Source organism: Dryobates pubescens, chromosome 10 (assembly GCF_014839835.1).
Source record: "Dryobates pubescens isolate bDryPub1 chromosome 10, bDryPub1.pri, whole genome shotgun sequence".
NCBI classification, from domain to species: domain Eukaryota; kingdom Metazoa; phylum Chordata; class Aves; order Piciformes; family Picidae; genus Dryobates; species Dryobates pubescens.
Genome location: NC_071621.1, coordinates 36,238,625 through 36,259,710, shown reverse-complemented (window position 1 = coordinate 36,259,710; position 21,086 = coordinate 36,238,625). Strand labels below are relative to the sequence as shown.

Below are 21,086 nucleotides of genomic sequence, written 5' to 3'. Positions count from 1 at the left end.
AGAGCCTGTCCCCTCCCTCTAGACACTCAGCCCTCAGGTATTTATAAACATTTATCAAATCCCCCCTCAGCCTTCTCCAAACTAAACAGCCCCAGGTCTCTCACCCTCTCCTCATAGGCATGTGCTCCAGTCCCTTAATCATCCTGGTAGCTGCCCGTTGGATTCTCTCTAGCAGATCCCTGTCCATCTTGAACTGGGGAGCCCAGAACTCGATGCAATATTCCAGGTGAGGTCTCACTAGGGCAGAATAGAAGGGAGAAGAACCTCCCTGGATCTGCCGGACACACTCCTGGTAATGCATTCCAAGATCCCATTGGCCTTCTTGGCCACCAGGGCACATTGCTGATTGGTGGATAACTTGTTATCCACCAGGACTCCCAGGTCCTACTCCACAGGGCTGCTCTCCAGCAGACACCTCCTAACCTGTACTGGTGCAGTTTATTATTCCTTCCCAGATGCAGGACTCTGCACTTGTCCTTGTTGAACGTCATTAGGTTCTTCTCTGCCCAGCTCTCCAGTTTGTTCAGGTCTTGCTGAATGGTTGCACAGCCTTCAGGTATCTGAGGCAAGCCTCCTCCCAGTTTGGTATTGTCAGTAAACTTGCTGAGCAGACACTGTCTATCTGCTTGTCTGTCCCCTCATGAATGTCATTGATGAAGATGTTGAACAGGACCAGTCCCAGCACTGATCCCTGGAGAACTCTACTAGTTACAGCTCTCCAGCTGGACTTGACACCATTGACCACCACTCTTTGGTGTCTATTTTGTAACCAGTTCCTAATCCTTCTCACTGCCTGTTCTATCCCACACTTCCTGAGCTTACTCACAAGGATGTTATTGGACTAAGTGGACTAAAATATTTTAATGTCTGAAACCAACAGTTAGAAAACTACTTAATTAAGAGCAGTGCAGAATCTATCATCAATATTACTTTAGAACTTAAGATTCCTAGATGTAACCTAGGAGCCTGGGGTGTCTAGGAGTCTCTGCAGGCACAGACCACATATAATCCTCAGACATATAATCAGACAGAAGAGTAAAAATGACATAAAAATACATGAAGACAAGGTTTATTAAACTTGCAGCCAAGGAAGCACTTCATATCCATCCAGCCACATGAAGAACAATGACACCTCTGCTTTTCCAAGAAGTTAATATGCCACTTGAGAAAGGGAAGTGTTGGTCAAGGATTATCTTCCCTGATTCTCAGCACATAGCATATGTTGGAATGTATTCATCCAAAATCCCCTTCACTGAGGACAGCAGAGAACAATTTACCTCACCTAAGGTCTGAATCACCCTGTGTACTTGCCTACACCTCTCCACTGACTAACTGACGGAATTCAGACCAATTTAGACTTGGGTGAGATGAATCTTCTTATTTTCTATCAGTGCTACAAAATGTCCAGGTAAAAATCAATCTGAATTAGGAATGAAATTATGATGTAAACCCATTATGGCTTATTTTGAAGGAGAATAGGTCCTATTCTCTGATGTCTATGACTCAGGTTCAGACAATGCCCATCTCAGAGAATCAAAGAGAATCATAGAATCAATAAGGTTGGAAAGTACTTCAAAGATCATCAAGCCCAACCTATCACCCAACACCTCATGACTATCTAAACCATGGCTTCAAGTGCCATGTCCAGTCCCCTCTTGAACACCTCCAGGGATAGGGACTCCACCACCTCCTGGGCACCAAATTACAATGGCAAATTACTCTTTCTGGGAAGAACTTTCTCCTCACCTCCAGCCTAAACTTCCCCTGGCACAGCTTGAGACTGTGTCCTCTTGTTCTAGTGCTGGTTGCCTGGGAGAAGAGACCACACCCCACCTGTCTATAACCTCCTTTCAGGTAGTTGTAGAGAGCAAGAAGATCTCCCCTGAGCCTCCTCTTCTCCAGGCTAAACAACCCCAGCTCCCTCAGCCTCTCCTCATAGGGCTTGTGCTTGAGACCTCTCCCCAGCCTCTTTGTCTTTCTCTGGACATGTTCAAGTGTCTCAATGTCCTTCCTGAACTGAGGGGCCCAGAGATTATATCCTAAGATGAAGATGGGCTTCACTCTACAAGCAATACAAGTACAAGCTGCTGTAAGAAAGCTTCAGAGAAAAAACAACCAACCAACACAATTGTTTCCCTGGTATCCTATCCCTGGGTGGATTCCTTCAGGAGAGACCTGAGAAGAAATATGTGTGGTTTCTACTGGTCAGTTGGAAACACTTTGACTGTTTTTCTGTAGGTATGACTTTCTGCACCTCCCAACTGAGTTATTGCAGTTGAAGCCAACACAGGCCCTGCAGTGCTTGCTGCTGTTGGTTATCGTTGTTCTTCCCCGGGTGTTTCTTTGCCCTGCTGTTTTCTGCTGTGAGGGGAGGTGTATGCTTGGTACAATAGGAATCATTTACTCTTCTGGCTACGAGAGCACAACTAGAATGAAATAGCAAACTGTCATGGAGCTTCTGGCTGCCAGTAGATTAAACTGGTGTATTAAGTTCAATGTAGTGTAAAATAATGGGAGGAGATGATTAGAAAACACTAATTACCTTTACCCAAACCCTTGTACTGGGAGATTCCCCCATGACAAGGACTTGTGGAGCAGCAAGAAGTAATTAGATTTCTGACAGAGCAACTGCTGCATAAGTAATTAAGCTATTTATTTTCTTATTATTGGTACATAATATCAGTTATATATCTTATAGTAAAAAGAAAAAAATGCACATAAACCTTCCCAAAAGTTTCAGCTCAGACAACTTCTGTCTCTGATCTGCTTTTTATAAAAGAAAACAATGCACTCCCTGCTATATAAGGTAATTTCAAGTAATCAACTATCAACTAAGCCAGGAGAAAAACATGAAGCTGATGCTTTGATTTCTGGACATTCACTGCTTTGCAAGAGTTTCTAGGTAGGCTAGACTAGACTAGACTAGAATAAATAGACCAGGTTGGAAGAGACCTTCAAGTTCATAGAGTCCAACCCATCACCCAACACCATCTAATTAACTAAACCATGGCACCAAGCACCCCATCCAGTCTCCTCATAAACACCTCCGATGATGGCAACTCCACCATCTCCCTGGGCAGCACATTCCAATGGCCAATCACTCTCTCTATGAAGAATTTCTTCCTAACATCCAGCCTAAATCTCCCCTGGTGCAGCTTGAGACTGTGTCTCCTTGTTCTGGTACTGGTTGCTAGAGAGAAGAGACCAGCCCCTGCCTGTCTACAACCTCCCTCCAGGTAGTTGTAGAGATCAATAAGGTCTCCCCTGAGCCTCCTCTTCTCCAGGTTAAGCAACCCCAGCTCCCTCAGCCTCTCCTCACAAGGCTGTGCTTCAATCCCCTCCCCAGCTTTCTTGCTCTTCTCTGGACACATTCAAGAGTCTCAATGTCCTTCTTAAACTGAGGGGCCCAGTACTCAAGGTGTGGCCCAACCAGTGCACAGAGGGGCAGAATGACCTCCCTGCTCACATCTGTGGCCAAAGCAAGTAATTAAATAACACATTTTAGCACATTACTTCTGCTTAGCCCCCTCCTCCTCACCCAAATCTCTGTTAAGTATACAGCTAACATCAAGCCCTGCATTCATGACAGTCATCCTTCTCAAGATACTGCTGAGCTGACAATATGTTGGAGTTTAATTTGCATCATGTCAGAACTGCTCAGGTGGAATCAGCCTTTGGGTAGATGAGATGAAATTCTTGTTACTCAGAAAGCCTCCATGTGATGCACATTCGAGTAAGAAAACTGAATTGATTCAGTCAAACCTTGAAACCTCTGATCACATGCAGTTTGGAGGACTATTTTAACACCATAGATCAGTTACTTTCTTTTAACTCTTAGGACACAAAGGATCATTTTCCTTTTATCATGCACTAGTAGAACTGTGTTAAGAATCAGCTCAGCCTACGATGGTTAAAAACAGTCAGCATCCAAGATTAACATTGATTTGTGCACATCAGCACTTAGAGACAAAGAATGTGTAATAGCCAACTAGTTAAAATGGACTCAATCATTGTGCTTCAGAGCTATACATTTTCCCAAGACAGGGATGACTTACTGATTATGATTCAGCCAGTCTCTGCTTCCTTCCCTGTTCCTAATCAACATGAATAAAAGTTGAAGGAGATGACCCCTTAGCAAATAGAGGTTTTATTTTATTAACTTTGCCTAATTAAAATACTGTTCATTTCATTAATTCTCTATGATGATCAACAGAAGTCAGCTTGGCCTGATTCCTTGAAGTACACAGCTTTTTTAATCCCCTCTTCCTGAAATCAGTGTCTTCTTGCCAAGATTTATAATGCCTTTTCAAGGCAGCAGTGAACTGAATTCCACAAGAATGAGGTTTAGAGAGTTTTGGTATTTCATCCACGTTATGGGTTGCCTCCAACCTGAACCTCTGGAGACAAAACAGCTTCTCTAGAAACCATCAGCTGAGCCATAGTGAGTGGGAAATGCACAGCTACGTGTGCTAGCTTATCATTTTAATGGAGTGGTAGAAAAATGAATTACGGCACAGGTTTACATACCAGAAGTTTTCATTACTCTGAGAAAGATGTTTTCTATAATCACTCAGAAGTATTAGTGACCTGGGTTCTTTGCTATAGAGCTCTGCTGCATGGGTAGTATTTTTACATTCAGATTTTGGGGGTGTTTTAAGTGTTCCTGAATTATCTCAAAGGTGGAGTTAGAAAAAGGCATTTCTCTGCCTTTTTCATTCTCACTTTCTTTCTCTAACCTGAAAATGGAGCATGTGTTACAATAGCTACTAAGCTGGAACAACTGAACAAATACTGCCCTAGTGATCCAGTGTTTGTTTCCCTTTGTCTGCTACACACTTTTCTCCTGCTTATCTACACAAAAGACTTCTGTAAGTAAGATGTAACAGAATTGATGACAGATTTGCTGAGAGGAGAGACTGTTCCTGAAACACAATCTGGAGCAGATGCTCTGTATCAGAAATAGTGTGGGCAGCAGGAGCAGGGAAGTCATTGTGCCCTGTACTCAGCACTGGTTAGGCTACACCTTGAGTACTGTGTCCAGTTCTGGGCCCCTCCATTTAAGAAGGACATCGAGACACTTGAATGTGTCCAGAGAAGGGCAACAAGGCTGGGGAGAGGTCTGGAGCACAGACATGGGGGAGAAGCTGAGGGAGCTGGGGTTGCTTAGCCTGGAGAAGAGGAGGCTCAGGGGAGACCTTCTTGCTCTCTACAACTACCTGAAAGGAGGTTGTAGACAGGTGGGAGTTGGTCTCTTCTCCCAGGCAATCAGCACCAGAACAAGAGGACACAGTCTCAAGCTGTGCCAGGGGAGGTTTAGGCTGGAGGTGAGAGAAAGTTCTTCCCAGAAAGAGTAATTGGCCATTGGAATGTGCTGCCCAGGGAGGTGGTGGAGTCACCATCCCTGAAGGTGTCCAAAAAAGGATTGGATGTGGCACTTGAAGCCATGGTTTAGTTAGTCATGAGGTGTTAAGTGAGAGGTTGGACTTTGATGATCTCTGAGGTCTTTTCCAACCTTATTGGTTCTATGATTCTATGATCAGACAGTGGCAATATAGAGCTCCAAACCTCTGGGTCTTCCCCTCTCCTAAGTGCCTATTCTGTATCCAGATGCGTGTGTGGTGTGTGTGTGCAGTGAGTCACTACGCTTAAGTGCAGTCTCTCAATTGATGCAGATAAATCAAAAACAGAAAAAAAGATAGAGAAAGAAAAAAGACCTCATGGACAATAGCATCCCCACATGATAAGGAGAAACACAATAGAAAGGAAACAGATCTTAACCACTAATCAGTACCTGTCAACAAATCTCTGTTTGTCTCAACGTTAATTTCAAAGGAACAGAAATAGGTTTGGGGCTTTTTTTGGACAAACATTCCAAGCATTTAATGGAGACAATTTTAGACTCATTTAATGTCATTAGCCATGTGTTTATAGATGTTCTAAAGATCAGAAAATCCCAAGGACTATCCTAGCTTTTATCCTGTTTTGAACACCTTTAAATCTTTTGAGCAATACATGCTGGATCACATTTTCAACCTTAGCTTTCATGTTTTAAGTATTTACCTTTAGTGATGTATCTTACACAGGATGGTGGAACAGCAATGCAGGAATTTGAGATCCAAAATTTCTTTTCCCCACTTGAACTGTTTTTTGAGAAGAAAACATTTCACCTTTTCTCAAGCTTAAACAGAAAATATTTTCATTCTTCCAAAAGTATTTTTAATTTCTTCTCTCATCTCAGAAAATTACCTCTGGGCACTGGAACAGGCTGCCCAGAGAGGCTGTGGACTTTCCTTTTCTGGAGATACTCAAAACTCACCTGTACACACTTCTGTGCAACCTGCTCTAGGTGAATCCTAGCAGAACATCCATAAGTCCCTTCCAACCTTTACCATTCAGTGATTGTCACTCTCAGAAGACATATTTGAAGAGAACAATGTTAAGTGAACTAGCAATAGAATCATAGAATTGTTAGGGTTGGAAAGGACCTCAAGGATCATCCAGTTCCAACCCACCTGCCATGGGCAGGGACACCTCACATTAGATCAGGTTGCCCAGAGCCACATCCAGTGTGGCTTTAAAAACCTCCAGGGATGAGGCTTCCACCACCTCCCTGGGCAACCTCTTCCAGTGTCTCACCACCCCCATGGGGAAGAACTTCTTCCTAACATCCAATCTGAATCTACCCATTTCTAGTTTTGTTCCTTTCCCCCCAGTCCTATCACTCCCTGACACCCTAAAAAGTCCCTCCCCAGCTTTCTTGTATCCCCCTTCAGATACTGGAAGGCCACAATTAGGTCTGCTCAGAGCCTTCTCTTCTCCAGACTGAATGGCCCCAACTCCCTCAGTCTATCCTCATAGGAGAGGAGCTCCAGCCCTCTGCTCATCCTCACAGACTTCTTACATTTTGAGTTTTAAGAAACTGTTGGCTAGAGCTTTGGATCAAAAGCAAAAAGAGAAGCATGTATTTCTTGTGGGAGAACAAAGATGCACCCACAAATGAACACAATTTCCCAGCAATGCCATTGACCTGTTTTCATGCAGAACTGCATGTATTGGTCTGTTGACAATAAGGAGCTGTCTAGGAGATTGCCCAGTTCTCTATCCAGCTGTGTAAGGTAATGTCATGGATTTGTCCTTTTTGCAATAAAAATAAGTCTCATATAATGTTTCAGGATTCTTTGCCTCCTCTTTTTTTCTGTGCTTTTACCCATGTCTTGTTTCCACAGAGAACAGAAATATCATGTTATTCCAAGGTATAAAACATCTTTTCCTTTCATACTGAGTTGTTAAAGCAGCTTTAGGGTATGCATCAGTCTTCAAGTGTATGAATAGAAGTCTTAGAAAGGCAGAGAATAAACTGCTTCCTTTGTTCACATGGTTAGAACAAGAAGTAATGGGCTTAAAAAAACCCCAATACTAACAGTTAAAAAAGGTAAATGAAACATTAGGAAGAATACAAGGACAAGTTAAACATAGGAAACAGTTTCCTGAGAAGGCTGTTGAATTTTTATCTTTCAAAGATTATAGGCAGATCCATCCAAAACCCTGTCAAGCATGGACTAGGCAGAGAGAAAGTCTCAGTGCAGAAATTGAGCACTTGAATAACATCCTCAGGTCCTAGCAACCTCCATTTTTTTTGAATGCTAAAGCCCTGTACGCTCTTCTAGAGTGTGCTGACTGACAAAGCTTGGTTGCTAATGTCAGTTTTAGATAAGAAAGATCAAATCCTTCAGGAAGTAAATAATTTAATGGGGCACACTCATGATCTGTCATGTCATCAGAAGGATATAACCGTTAAAAACATCAACTAATTCTGTGTTTCCTGTTGAGCAAGACTGCCTGTTGAACTCACTGAAGTAGTGCTGTTTTATAGGAGTACTTGAACAATCAAAAGAGCTTGGAGTCCTGTAGTCCAAGGAGCAAGTACATAGTGCACATACAGAGACGAGCCTGAGCTGGTTGCTGTCTAAAGTAGTCACGAATGACAGCTGCAAAGAAAACCAGAGACACAGAAATGCAATGACACGTGCAAAATCACTACCAAGCGTAGTGCCAGTACTGGTGTTAAAGCTCCCACATCCCAAAACTAAGCTTTACATTAGTGATCTAACCCTGCCTGTACTTCCTCCTTTTTACATAGGACAGTGAACTGCAGAAGGGCTTCCCTTACAGATACCAACTTTGATTTAGGAGGTTCTTGAACCGCAGATTGGTCGTAGATTTAAGAATGCCTCAGGATAACTTTGTTCCATCCTGGCCTGGTGTCACTTTTTGCCAATCATTTGCTATTGGGCACTTAGAGAAACAGCACAATGATTTGGTGGACTTTTGATCTCACCTGATGCAGCTGTGTTTATTTTGATCTCACCTGATGCAGCTGTGTTTATTTTTTGATACCAGGTTTTCAGATGAGTAGAACCTGAATTCCCTGTCAGAAACATACGAGTCTCTTACTGAAATAAACAGATATTCTCTGATACTTGCTTGACACCACGTCACACCTATGCAGCCCTTTGAGAAGATGCAACATTCCTGCAAGGGTAAAATTAAGACATTCTTCCAAACATGCTTAGAGCTTCCTGACATCCCTCACTACTTCCATCCATTTTAGAGACTGTGAAATTGTACTGCCAGGTGCAACATTTATTAGAAACAGGTCAGATGGGTACCAAAAGATGTTTGTCTCAGTCAGCTCCCTAAAATCCTCAAGCATAACTTGTGGATTCCTGACTTATGTTTATCTTCTTGGGGTTCATATAATTGAAAGAAAATAATACTCCTTTTAGTTATTGCTTGTCTAGCTACCCTATTGCTTCCATCTGTAGCAGTACACAAGTGGGGTCTGCATTGCTCATGTCAAGGGTCTCTGAGTTACAAGGGTCAGAGGGGCAAATGGAGACCACAAAGCTCCTTTTCAAAACCAAGTTATTTTTACACTCTAGTCTTCTTTGCCTCTGAGGGCACTGTTTGGATATAGGACAGAAGACAGCTTCTCACTTGCCTAAACTCTTTCACATCTCTAGAAAAGCAAACCTTAGTTTGACCCTTAAATTCTTTGCTTCTTGGATGCCAGTGAAGATTCTGACTTAACGATTCTAATTACAGTGTATTTAATTACTAGGTGTGATATCTGCTTCCTTGGACTATACTTTGATGTCTGAACAAGAGCATTGAGAGATAAATTGATGAGATTGCAGCAGACACTTGTCTCAGAGGAAACAGCATTCAGGTGAGGCTTAGCAGGACCCTATCTATTGTGGACTGAAAAAAAAGGAAGCCAGCTCCTCATCCACAGTAGGATTGCACAATTGGACTTGGAAAGTATTTTTTCACCTGATTATTTGGTCTCTGGAGAAGAGATCTGCACACTTGTCTTATATTTAGCTTACACATTGTTGTCAGATTTTAGCTAGCTGGAACTATTTCAGATAGAAGAATTTTGGCTGATAATTTTTCCCTGAAGCAGCAGAATAACCAAAAAAACAATAAAATAATTTTTTTAAGAGCACATTTCAAGCCTGTAAAATTTCATATCCTCATTTATTTTAGAAGAACTCCTCCTCCAGCTGCACTTGTGAAAACACTGAAAAAAAGGCATGTTAAACCACACCTCATTGCATGATTTCGGGAGGGAAATGATTACATCTCTGCAGTGAGATCTTTCCTCCTCAAACAGACACTTTTACAAGTGTCACAGAAGTTCTCTTTTTAAATTATTGAAAAGAATTCATTTCCCTTGGATCATCCATCTTCCTTTAATTTTCCTTCAGCAAGAGTTGCCCTTTTTGGTTGCTAACTAGATTTTCTTTGTATATTGCTGAGTTTCCTGACAGCCAAATTACTTTGGGGACTTCCTGGAACTAATGGTCCTCCACATTTTATTCTCCTCCTTTATCCTCATCTCTAGTACTCACCTTCTTCTTAGCTCTTTTGGCTGCACATCTGCAAGACTCAAAATCAATAACAATTTCCTCCAATCCATCTCCTCAGGAGCTAAGCAGGTATCTTTTATTAGGAGAGATGATTTGTGACAGTTAGAGAATATGTGCACTGTTCTGAGTAGAAGGAGCACTGCTTCCCTGGGCCTCTTCCAGAGCCTCACTTGAACTGCTTGTGATCATCTCATTGGTACAGAACACAGAATTAACTGGGTTGGAGAAGACCTTTGAGATCATCAAGTCCAACCTATCACCCAACACCATCTAATCAAGTACCTGGATGAGGCATTTAGTGGCATGGTTTAGTTGATGAGATGGTGTTGGGTGATGGGTTGGACTCAATGATCTCAAAGATCTTTTCCAACCCAGTTAATTCTGTATTCTGTATCTCTCATCTCTGTCAATGTAAGATCAGAAACTGCACAGTACATCAAGAGAAGAGTGTATATTCAATGAGATCTTCTCCCCTCCCCTCGGGGCTCTGTAGGTAGATTTATTTGATATGCACTCTGCTTGGCCACTCCATTTTCTGCTTATCAGAGTATGAAACAGAGGTTATGAGGAATCCATAGATTCCAAAAATCTCAGTATATTCACAGGTCTTCAGCCTGGAAATATTAGAGGTAAACTAAATCAGAAACAGAGCAAACACACAAGAAAGCTAAATGGAAGTCAAAGTCTTCATTTCATGTGGTTTCCCATAGGCTACTGCATGACTTTGGGAATTTTGGTTCTTTCTGTACATTTGCAAACAGAACAAAATTATTGTCCACAGAACAAGGGGAAAGCAAAATTTATGTGTTGGCTAACAAATAAATATCCATTAGTCGATGAAGTTTTCCATGTTAGACCACTGCATTTCAGTACAGGCTTTCTCCTTGCACTTGGAGTGTCCTTTTATAACCTCCTCAGCTTAATGGGCAGCCTAAAGCATCTCCAGGATTGGAGCATGAATGAAAATATAAACCTTGCCCAGCCCCTTTTCCTGTGTAGCTTCACAAGGGAAATTAGTTGCATGAGCCTTATTTTATTTCAGATTTAGTTCTTTCCCCTTTGAGTGCTCTAAACCATCTGTTCTTTTCAAAATCTTGTTAAATGCCTTTTTCCTCTATAAAAATGATGAGCAAAAAAGTCCCTAATGTAATTTGCTTGTGATGTTAGGGTCTGTCCTGGTGTCCTATCAATGCCAGGTGAGTGCTTTAGGCTGTTCTCCACAGAACCAACCAACAAGCCTAGCTCTTGGTTGTTAAATATTTGCAGCAAACAAAGCAAACCAGCTGAAACCAAGAGAGCACACAGCACGTCGAGGGTGTGGAAAACAAAGCTTTGAATTCCTGCAGAAGCTCAGGCCATCAGTAGACAATGCATACCTCAGTCTTGCATCCCATCTACATCAAGAAGCTTTCCTGCAGCAACTCCTAGAGATTAATCCATAGCAGGAAGAGAATATTTTTGTAAAACTGAACTTGTTGAGGGAACATAACCAGATAACTGCTCCACAACATCCCACACTTTGCACATGAGTCTTGCTGCACTGCAGAGACACAAAAGTCTGGTCTCCTGACTGAGGGTGACTCAGAGCCAAACAAAACTCCTCAGTAGGCAAAACTATTTCTTGTATTGATGGCTTATAACTGGTTTTAACACCAAATCTAAACCAAATCTATTGAAAGGAGAATCAGAACCGCAGAATCAATAAGGTTGGAAAAGACCTCAGAGATCATCAAGTCCAACCTGTCACCCAAGACCTCATGACTAACTAAACCATGGCTCCAAGTGCCACATCCAATCCTTTTTTTGGACACCTCCAGGGATGGTGACTCCACCACCTCCCTGGGCAGCACATTCCAATGGCCAATCTCTCTTTCTATGAAGACTTTCTTGCTAACATCCAGCCTAAACTTCCCCTGGCACAGCTTGAGACTGTGTCCTCTTCTTATGGTGCTAGTTGCCTGGGAGAAGAGACCAGCCTCCACCTGGCTACAACCTCCCTTCAGGTAGTTGTAGAGAGCAATAAGGTCTCCCCTGAGCCTCCTCTTCTCCAGGCTAAGCAACCCCAGCTCCCTCAGCCTCTCCTCACAGGGCTGTGCTCCAGACCTCTCCCCAGCCTCATTGCCATTCTCTGGACACATTCAAGTGTCTCAATGTCCTTCTTAAATGGAGGGGCCCAGAACTGGACAGAGGACTCAAGGTGTGGCCTAACCAGTGCTGAGTACAGGGCAGAATGACCTCCTCCCTGATCCTGCTGGCCACACTATTCCTGATGCAGGCTTCTAGATCCTTGGGATATGTGGAGAGACTACATCACTCCAGCTGTCCTCAGCTATCTGATGCATTCAGGGGAATGCTCTGGCTGGATGACGGCAGGAGCAATTAGTTTACATCTGTTCCTAGGTGCTTCTGGCTTGAAAGAGATTAGCTTGACTAGACACATCCAAGCTATTAGCTTGGAATCTCTGTTAATGAAGAGAAAGTAGAGGAAAAAGTCCCTACACTCTTTTTTTTTGTTGTTGTTGTTTTTTTGGTAAGAATTTCCAGCTCCTGTTATCTATGTCACAAATAAATTGGATAGTACCACCACAGTCACAGACACCCATCAATTGGCCTGCTAGAATCAGGGATTTTTAGCTTCAAGCAGCTTGCTGTTTAGATTACTGGGAGAAGCTATTGCTTTCAATGTATTGAATGAAAGTTGTACAGTGAATAATAATTTTCCTATAATTAGGTGTGACAACTCCCATGGCAGCTAGAAGCAGGTATTTTTCACTGACAAAAAATATCAAAGACAGTTTTCTATAGACCTTACTCTTTCAGAGAGCTGAGCTGAATTGCTCCATTTTTATTCACAATCACTGGTTCCTGAAGTCCTTATTCATAAAAATGCTAACTTTAGCACTACTGGGATAAATTTATTTATATGAATCCCATACAAAATTAAATATGGTTTGGAGTCTGGAGGACTTAAGAGCCAACATTCTTTCTTTTGCTTTTTTCTTTTTTCATGATGCTCATGTGCTTCTAAATTTGGGTGCTACTGCAGCAATTGGCAACTTTCTTCAGGGTGGTGTTTAGGATAAAAGATGACAGCCAAAGGTCATGTGGCACCAGATCCATCAAGAGATAGTGGAACTGGCATTTGCAACACCTTCCTCTAAACTGCTGGTAAATAGGCTTTTAAACCAAAGCTAATGGTCAAGAGAATTTTTTTATAAGCCTTTTTACTGTGTCCAGTTCTGGGCCCCTCAGTTTAGGAAAGATGTTGAGCTGCTGGAACGTGTGCAGGGAAGGGCAACAAAGCTGGGGAGAGGTCTGGAGCACAGCCCTGGGAGGAGAGGCTGAGGGTTGCTTAGCCTGGAGAAGAGGAGGCTCAGGGGAGACCTTCTTGCTCTCTACAACTACCTGAAGGGAGGTTGTAGCCAGGAGGTGGTTGGTCTCTTCTCCCAAGCAACCAGCACCAGAACAAGAGGACACAGCCTCAAGCTGCACCAGAGGAAGTTTAAGCTGGATATTAGGAAGAAGTTCTTCACAGAAAGAGAGATTGGCCATTGGAATGTGCTGCCCAAGGAGGTGGTGGAGTCACCATCACTGGAAGTGTTTAAAAAGAGCCTGGATGAGGCACTTGGTGCCATGTTTTAGTTGATTAGATGGTGTTGGGTGATAGGTTGGACTTGGTGATCTCAAAGTTTTTTTCCAACTTGGTTAATTCAGTATTCTGTATTCTAGAGCAAGGCTTCTCAGAGCTACTTGAAATGTTCACATTACTAACACAGAGCATAAGAAGGTCTTATTTTTCTCCATTAACTGTAGAGAGAAACCCGTTGGCTAATCCACATGGAAGAGTCTAAATTATAGACATATTAATATGTTTAGAAGGCTTGCACCTTGAGGGCTGTGGCCACTTTATGTGTCAGTCCAGAAAAGGGTCAGGATACTCCATATAACAGCTTCCAGATAAAAAGTACTTCTGTCAGAGCACAGAAAATAGTTAAGAAACTCACATCTAAAATTCCCCAGATATAAGGTCATTCCAAAGAGTTAGAGCAGAGCCAGGATCTCTTCATTTCCTGTTTGCTTTCCCCTTTGCCCAAGGTGAAGGGCAGCTGTGTGCAACAGGGCAGACTGGAAACAGTCTGTTGTGCTCTCCCCATGGCACAATCTCAGGACACCAGCTCCCAGGACAGCTGGACAGAGCCACAGTCCTTATGAGGCTCCCTAAAGCTCTCACTTCCACTGACAATGTTTTATTTGTGTTCCTGTAGCTTTCATGCTTTGGACAACATCAGGTTATCCTCCTAATAATGCACTGGGAAGGCAGCAGGCCACATTATCTGACTTCTGGTAGGCTCCATGTTTCTCATCTCCTTTAGGGTCCACTTGTTGAATATGTGGCAAACAAGATATCATTAGGTTTACATCAACATTTTTTACTTCTCTGGTTAAAAGCAAGGTTTTTCTCCTGCTGAATGACCACACTTGAGTAAGTCCTTTCTCCTTTTGGTGGCTAGGGAAGGAACCACTAGTCTCATTGAGCCAAGAGAAAGAATAACCTATCTATTGGCTTTAGGACAGTATGCATTTCTTCTTAGGAGGAAAAGATGCTGGTGAACAAACTGTTGTGAGAAGCTCTATTTTAGGTCCACCTAGAGGCCACATCAGCAGTTCTTAACACAGTGTTACTCAAATGAGGGTCTATCTTTAGACTGTATATGTACATGATGCATTTGAAACCCTGATGAGCAAGACGGATGACGCAGATCAAATGTTTGCGTGTCAGCCTTCCCTTACACAATCCTATCCAGACTGGTCAAGCAGACTTATGTTTGCCTAGCTTATCATGAGGATGCTGCATGTCTTTGTAGAGTATGTACCATTATGACATGGCTGACATCAGTCTCTTTCTTTCAGAGAAGCACATGGATAGGAGAGACCATGAATGTGTTTTATGTATGCTTGACTGGATTGTCGTCCTCTTTTGCTCTGCTCAGTGAAAAGGCTGGCTAGAAATGCAGTGTTACTCACCTGCCCAGCAGCAAAAATTCTCCAGCTAGTCCCAGGCGCCTCATAGCCATTAAGAGCCCTCTCACAGTCATGCCTTCACAGAAGCAGGCAACCACTCTTGCCTTGGGCAGGTGGCTCCGAAGCTTTCGCAGCAGCTTGTCAAAGCTCTGCTCACCAGCGTTGCTATAGATCTTGTAGGAATGTGCAATGCAGATCCCTTCCTTGGCTGCGTTATCTTTGAAAGCTTCCATTCCACTTTCACCATAGTTTCCTAAAGACAAACAGAGGACATATGCATATATTAAAGTTTGCAGAAGCTTTTTGTGCTTTGGAAACAGCAGATATTTTAAAGGATATGCTGAAGAAAGATCAGTGCACCAGGCTTAAGTAACTAATATCTACATTTTCATTCATTCATCCATCCATTTCTCAGGTCAAGAACAACATATTTTCCTAGAAGATTCATTTCTGCATCTCTGTTGAAAACAAAGGTGTTAGGTACCTAAATACCTTTGAGGATCTGGTCTCATATGTCTATGACAAGGTATGTATAGATCTCATAAACTCTGTTGATTCTCTGAAGTTGACTAAATGTGCTCAAGTGCTCTGCATTGTACTTCAGAAAATCTAAAAATATATGTTCAGAATAAATATGTTAAATATAAGCAAAACCGAACAATGACTCATAACAACATGACTTTGTTCATAATGCAATCAGAAAGCCAACAATTCCTAAATTATACTGAAAGATAAAACTTGTTCTGTGAAGAAAGAACTTCTGGTGGCTCCAGAGCCTGGGTGGCAAAGCTGAAGATTAACATCACAGAGATCACAGGATTGCATTGCAGAGATCACAGGATCCCAGATGGACTAATTGTACTCATGTGTTTTAACAATTAAATGTCTACCAACTCACTAGGAAAAGAGCAACAGCAAAACTTTATCTCAATATATTCTTCCCCTGTGAGATAAACTGATAATAAGTATTAACGAGTGTTTGTTACTTAGTCTGTCTCACCATGAAAAATTCTTCATCACCAGGCCTATATAAAAGGCACAGTGTTTAAACAGAGGGTGTACTGGTGCCACTGACAATCATCCTGACCAGGATCGTCTCTCCATTTCCACGAGCTCCTCCATCTGGCTGTCTAAATCTGTTTCATGTCTCATTTAAATCAGAAGGAATCTGAGGCCTTTCTAAACAACATTGCCTCAACCAGTCAGTAATATTCCACAGAAATACAGCCAAAAATGTAGTAAGACTGAGAGTATTGAAAGAATACCTGACAAAAAACCCCACTACTTTGCTTACAATTATTCTCATATGGTTCAACATAATAACAAGTTTTCCATGGGAGAGCAATGTGTCCTTGTGGCCAAGAAGGCCAATGGCATCCTGGGGTGCATTAAGAGGAGTGTGTCCAGCAGATCCTGGGAGGTTCCCCTCCCCCTCTACTCTGCCCTGGAGAGACCACAGCTGGAATATTGCACCCAGCTCTGAGCTCCCCACTTCAAGAGGGACAGGGATCTGCTGGAGGGAGTCCAGCAGAGAGCTACCAGGATGATTAAGGGACTGAAGCATTTGCCCTATGAGGAGAGGCTTAGAGACCTGGGGCTGTTTAGTCTGGAGAAGAGAAGAGAAGACTGAGGGGGGATTTAATACATGTTTATAAATATCTGAGGGCTGAGTGTCAAGAGGGAGGGGACAGGCTCTTCTCCATTGCACCCTGTGATAGGACTAGGGGTAATGGATATGAACTACAGCACAGGAGGTTCTATCACAACATGAGGAGGAACTTCTTTACTGTGAGGGTCACAGAGCACTGGAACAGGCTCCCCAGAGAGGTTGTGGAGTCTCCTCCTCTGGAGACTTTCCAGACCCATCTGGATGTGTTCCTGTGTGACCTGTGCTGGATTCTATGGTCCTGCTCTGGTAGAGGGGCTGGACTGATGGAAGGTCCCTTCCAACCCCTAACATCCTATGATCCTATGAACACCAAATGTTCTGATTTATTTTTCCTAACTGAATAAAAAGGAATAAAATAATCAAAAATGATCAAAACTAATCAAAACTAATCAAAACTAATCAAACTTTCCCACTGCAGGGGGAAGTTTAAGGAAAATCTGTTCCATAGCATATCTCAAAGAGACTGAAATTCTGAAGACTTCATTTTCTGTCCAAAAACTGTCAATGGAAAATTAAGGACCAGGTCTAACCAACTTACAGAAATGGAGCTCTTCAATGTTGCAGATCCTGCACTCTTTGAAAGTGTTATGAATGTGCAAACTGTTAGCCTGAGGCTTGATTTAAAAAAGAAGAAAAGAAAATAGGTTTAATTACAGTACTGAAAAAAATAGATCTTGCAACGAGCACAAAGTACATTAACCCTTCTTCAGTCACATAAAGATTGCTCTGGCACAAATGCCATGGTCTCACCATGTATCAAGGCAGGAAGATTGTGTGAAACCACACAGAAAGCAATGCGTCATTCCAAATGAGGGGAAACATTTTAAATTACCCAGGCCACTTAGCAAAGTGTTATGTTCCTTACATTTGGAAGAAAAATATCCTGGCAGTCCAAATCTGAGAATGATTGAGTTTTCCACCTGGGAAAGCTGTAACTGCGTGGCATGAGCTCCAGGGAGATTTGATGAAAACAGAAAGCAGCTTTGCGTCAAGATGCTCCTACAAATACCTCAGCAGAGCGTTGCTGATGATCATTGGTGATTAAACTCTATTCAATTAATTATTCATAGTGAATTCCCCTGTTGTGTAAGAGGTTTGATGAGGTATGTATATTTAATTTGAGCTATACTGTGGGGATAATGAATAATCAAAAATCTCATCTACTAAACTCTTTTGCACCACATATTGGGATGAATTTCCTCTGAGTTGTCTTTCTTTCCACAGAAAATCTCTATGTGCATGAAATACATGAGTGTCTACTGAGTGCCACTGAAAAGACATTGACTCAAACCTCTTTATACCCACCCTTTAAATATTGATAAGCTCTCTTTTCTCCAGGTTAAACAGTCCAAGGTCTCCCCTGAAATAGATAGTTCAATCTCCCTATCATCTTGGTAGGCTTCCATTGGACTGTCTCCAGTAGTTTCCTGTTTGTCTTGAACTGGGGAGCCCAGAGGTGAGCAAAATATTCACCAAAGCAATGTGGAGAGGGTGAAGAACATCCCTTGACTTGCTGTACATTTCTTAATGCACCCCAAGATATCATTGACTTTCTTGGCCACAGGGCAAATTGTTCCATGGACAATTTGTTGTCAACCAATACTCCGAGGTCCTTTTCCATGAAGCTGCTATCCAGCTCAACTCCCTCACCTGTGCAGGACTCTACACTTGCCCTTGTTGAACTTCACAGATTCTTCTCTGCCCAACTCTCCAGCCTATCCAGATGTTGCAGAACAGAAGCAGAGCCTTCTGGGGTGTCACTCACTCCTCTCAGTTTTGTATCATCAGCAAACTTGCTGAGTGTTTACTCCATTCACCTAGGTCACAGATGAAGATGTTGAACAAGGTTGGGCCCAGTACTGACCCTTGGGGAACACAGCTAGTTACAGGCCTCCAACAGTTAATTCATAATCAGCTCTTCCTCCCCACCACATCTCCATTTTAGCAACTAGAAACCAGTACCTCTGTACTGTGAATGGCTCTGCTGGAGGAGCTATCACAATTCTGTATTGGATGTTGCTCTCCTCTCCAAAGCTAGTCTGTCAGTGACACAATTAGACCTACTGGATGTTGATGGCTTTTGGAAACATGTCGTATACTCATGGCAACAACTGGCAGCAGGGTTATTTTTAGGTGCCATCCTGCATCCTGCTACCTGAACATCTGGTTCACAAGATACTCCCATATGTTTCTACATGTTTAAAAAAACCCACACCCCACAATCAATTACATCATCAGGCTAAAGACTTAGCCCTGCTTCAGAGTTGGAATTTTGTTCAAAACTCAAGCATATGCATCCCCACCTACAGTCTAACTGTAACAATCTGTTAGTTCCACTTCCAATGAATCAGTACCAGAAACTATTAAGAAGCTTAAAAAGAACAGATTGTGCTTTTTTCCAGATGAAGCTTAATATAGTACAGTACATAATAATACTTCAATCTGATAGAAAAGGGTCAGGCAAACTGCCTGCTGCTCTTGCTGTTTCTCCTGCTCAGCAACTGAGGCAATTTAACTATCTGAACATAAACTGTTAAGATCTTATCTGCATTACACAGCAAAGCAACGAGGTTTTTAAAACAATAAACAAAATACACTGACATCTGCTCTATCATGCTAAAGGTTATCAACATGAGATAAAAAGTCCCTACAGCCAAATGGGAAGATGAACATCGTTTTCTCCTGCCCAGGGATTTTTAAGTTGTCACACATTTCCTTTGCAATACAAGAGCTTTTTTTATCATCATCTGCACATGTAAATTGTTATCAGGCAATTGGTTTATAAAAGGCTTTCAGTGAACACAGATGAGAATCTCTTCTTCTTTTCTTCATCTTCTTCTTTGATTCTTATTATTATTTTTACTCTTCTTTTTCTTCCTCTTCTTTTTCTTCCTCTTATTCTTCTTTTTCTTCATCCTTTTCATCTTCTTCCTCTTCTTCTTTCTCCTCTTTTTCTTCTTCCTCCTCTTCTTCTTCTTCTTCTTCCTCTTCTTCAATTCTTCTTCAATTCTGCTTTGATTCTTCTTCATCATCTTTTTCTTCTTCTTTGATTCTTCTTTCTTCTTTTTTTTTCTTCTTCCTCTTCTTCTTCTTCCTCTTCCTCTTTGATTATTCTTCTTCATCATCTTTTTCTTCTTCTTCAATGCTGCTTCTTCTTCATCCTTTTCTTCTTCTTCTTCTTCTTCTTCTTCTTCTTCTTCTTCTTCTTCTTCTTCTTTTTCTTCTTCTTCTTCTTCTTCTTTCTTCTTCTTCTTTGTCTTCGTCTTCTTCTTCCTTCTTCTTCCTTCTTCTTCCTCTTCTTTCTTCTTCCTCTTCTTCTTTCTTCTTCTTCCTCTTCTTCTTTCTTCTTCTTCCTCTTCTTCTTTCTTCTTCTTCCTCTTCTTCTTTCTTCTTCTTCCTCTTCTTCTTTCTTCTTCTTCCTCTTCTTCTTTCTTCTTCTTCCTCTTCTTCTTTCTTCTTCTTCCTCTTCTTCTTTCTTCTTCTTCCTCTTCTTCTTTCTTCTTCTTCCTCTTCTTCTTTCTTCTTCTTCCTCTTCTTCCTCCTCATTGTCTTCTTCCTCTTCTTGTTCCTCCTCTTATTGTTCTTCTTAGGATGTAAAATTGCTTTGGGCAGGACACAGTGAAAATTCACAAAATGAAAGGAGGCTCAAGTGAAAGTGAAGAAATGCATTCTGGCATTCATTCAGCTGGTAATAACAGCACCTATGACAAAGCATATCTATTGAAGCAGAACTGATAACATCACTTTTATAGACAAGGCAGAGCAAAACACACAGAATAATATTCTGTGCCCTATCTGAACCATAGAAAGAAGCTAAGTCAATTTAAAGCTATCAGCAGATGTTGTGCAAACAATTGTGGCAAGCTAGTGATTCGTTTTTCACTAGCTTTCATTGCCATCAATAGGAAGAACTTTGCCAAAAATACCTCACCAATTCTAAGCAGGTATACTTTTGAAAATGCCTGTGGGAGTGGGGGAAGACATTTATGAAAGGCAATGTGCTGCTTGATTACCAAGATGATCTTCCTGTAAGTCAAGGATATGGGGATGGAGAATACATCTCCAAATGCATTTCCCAAGATGGAAATGTTAGAAGTCTCTCTGAATGTTACAATTCAAATTAATAATTGAAAAACACCAGTAGTACCTACTAGTGCTGGCACCTACAAGATGCTGTACACATTTACCTGCTGTGACTGTGTGATCTGTTTAAAGTTTCACCACTATGAAGAATAAGGATGAACCTCTTACAGAATACAGAATTAACCAGGCAGGAAAAGACCTCAAAGATCATCTAGTCCAACCAATTGCCCAGCACCATCTCATCAACTAAACCATGGTACTAAGTGCCTCATCCAGTCTCTTTTTAAACACTTCAAGTGATGATGACTCCACCTCCTCCCTGGGCAGCACATTCCAATGGCCAATCACTCTCTCTATAAAGAATTTCTTCCTAACATCCA

General features: G+C 41.9%; 1 protein-coding gene across 1 annotated transcript in view; it reads right to left on the bottom strand.

The window, feature by feature from the left end:
• Window positions 1-21,086, bottom strand: part of GRM5 (glutamate metabotropic receptor 5) — a 259,462-nt gene that overhangs the window by 122,411 nt on the left and 115,965 nt on the right. The window contains 1 exon segment of the mRNA XM_009901510.2: window positions 14,958-15,207. Coding sequence (XP_009899812.1) covers window positions 14,958-15,207 — 250 coding nt within the window.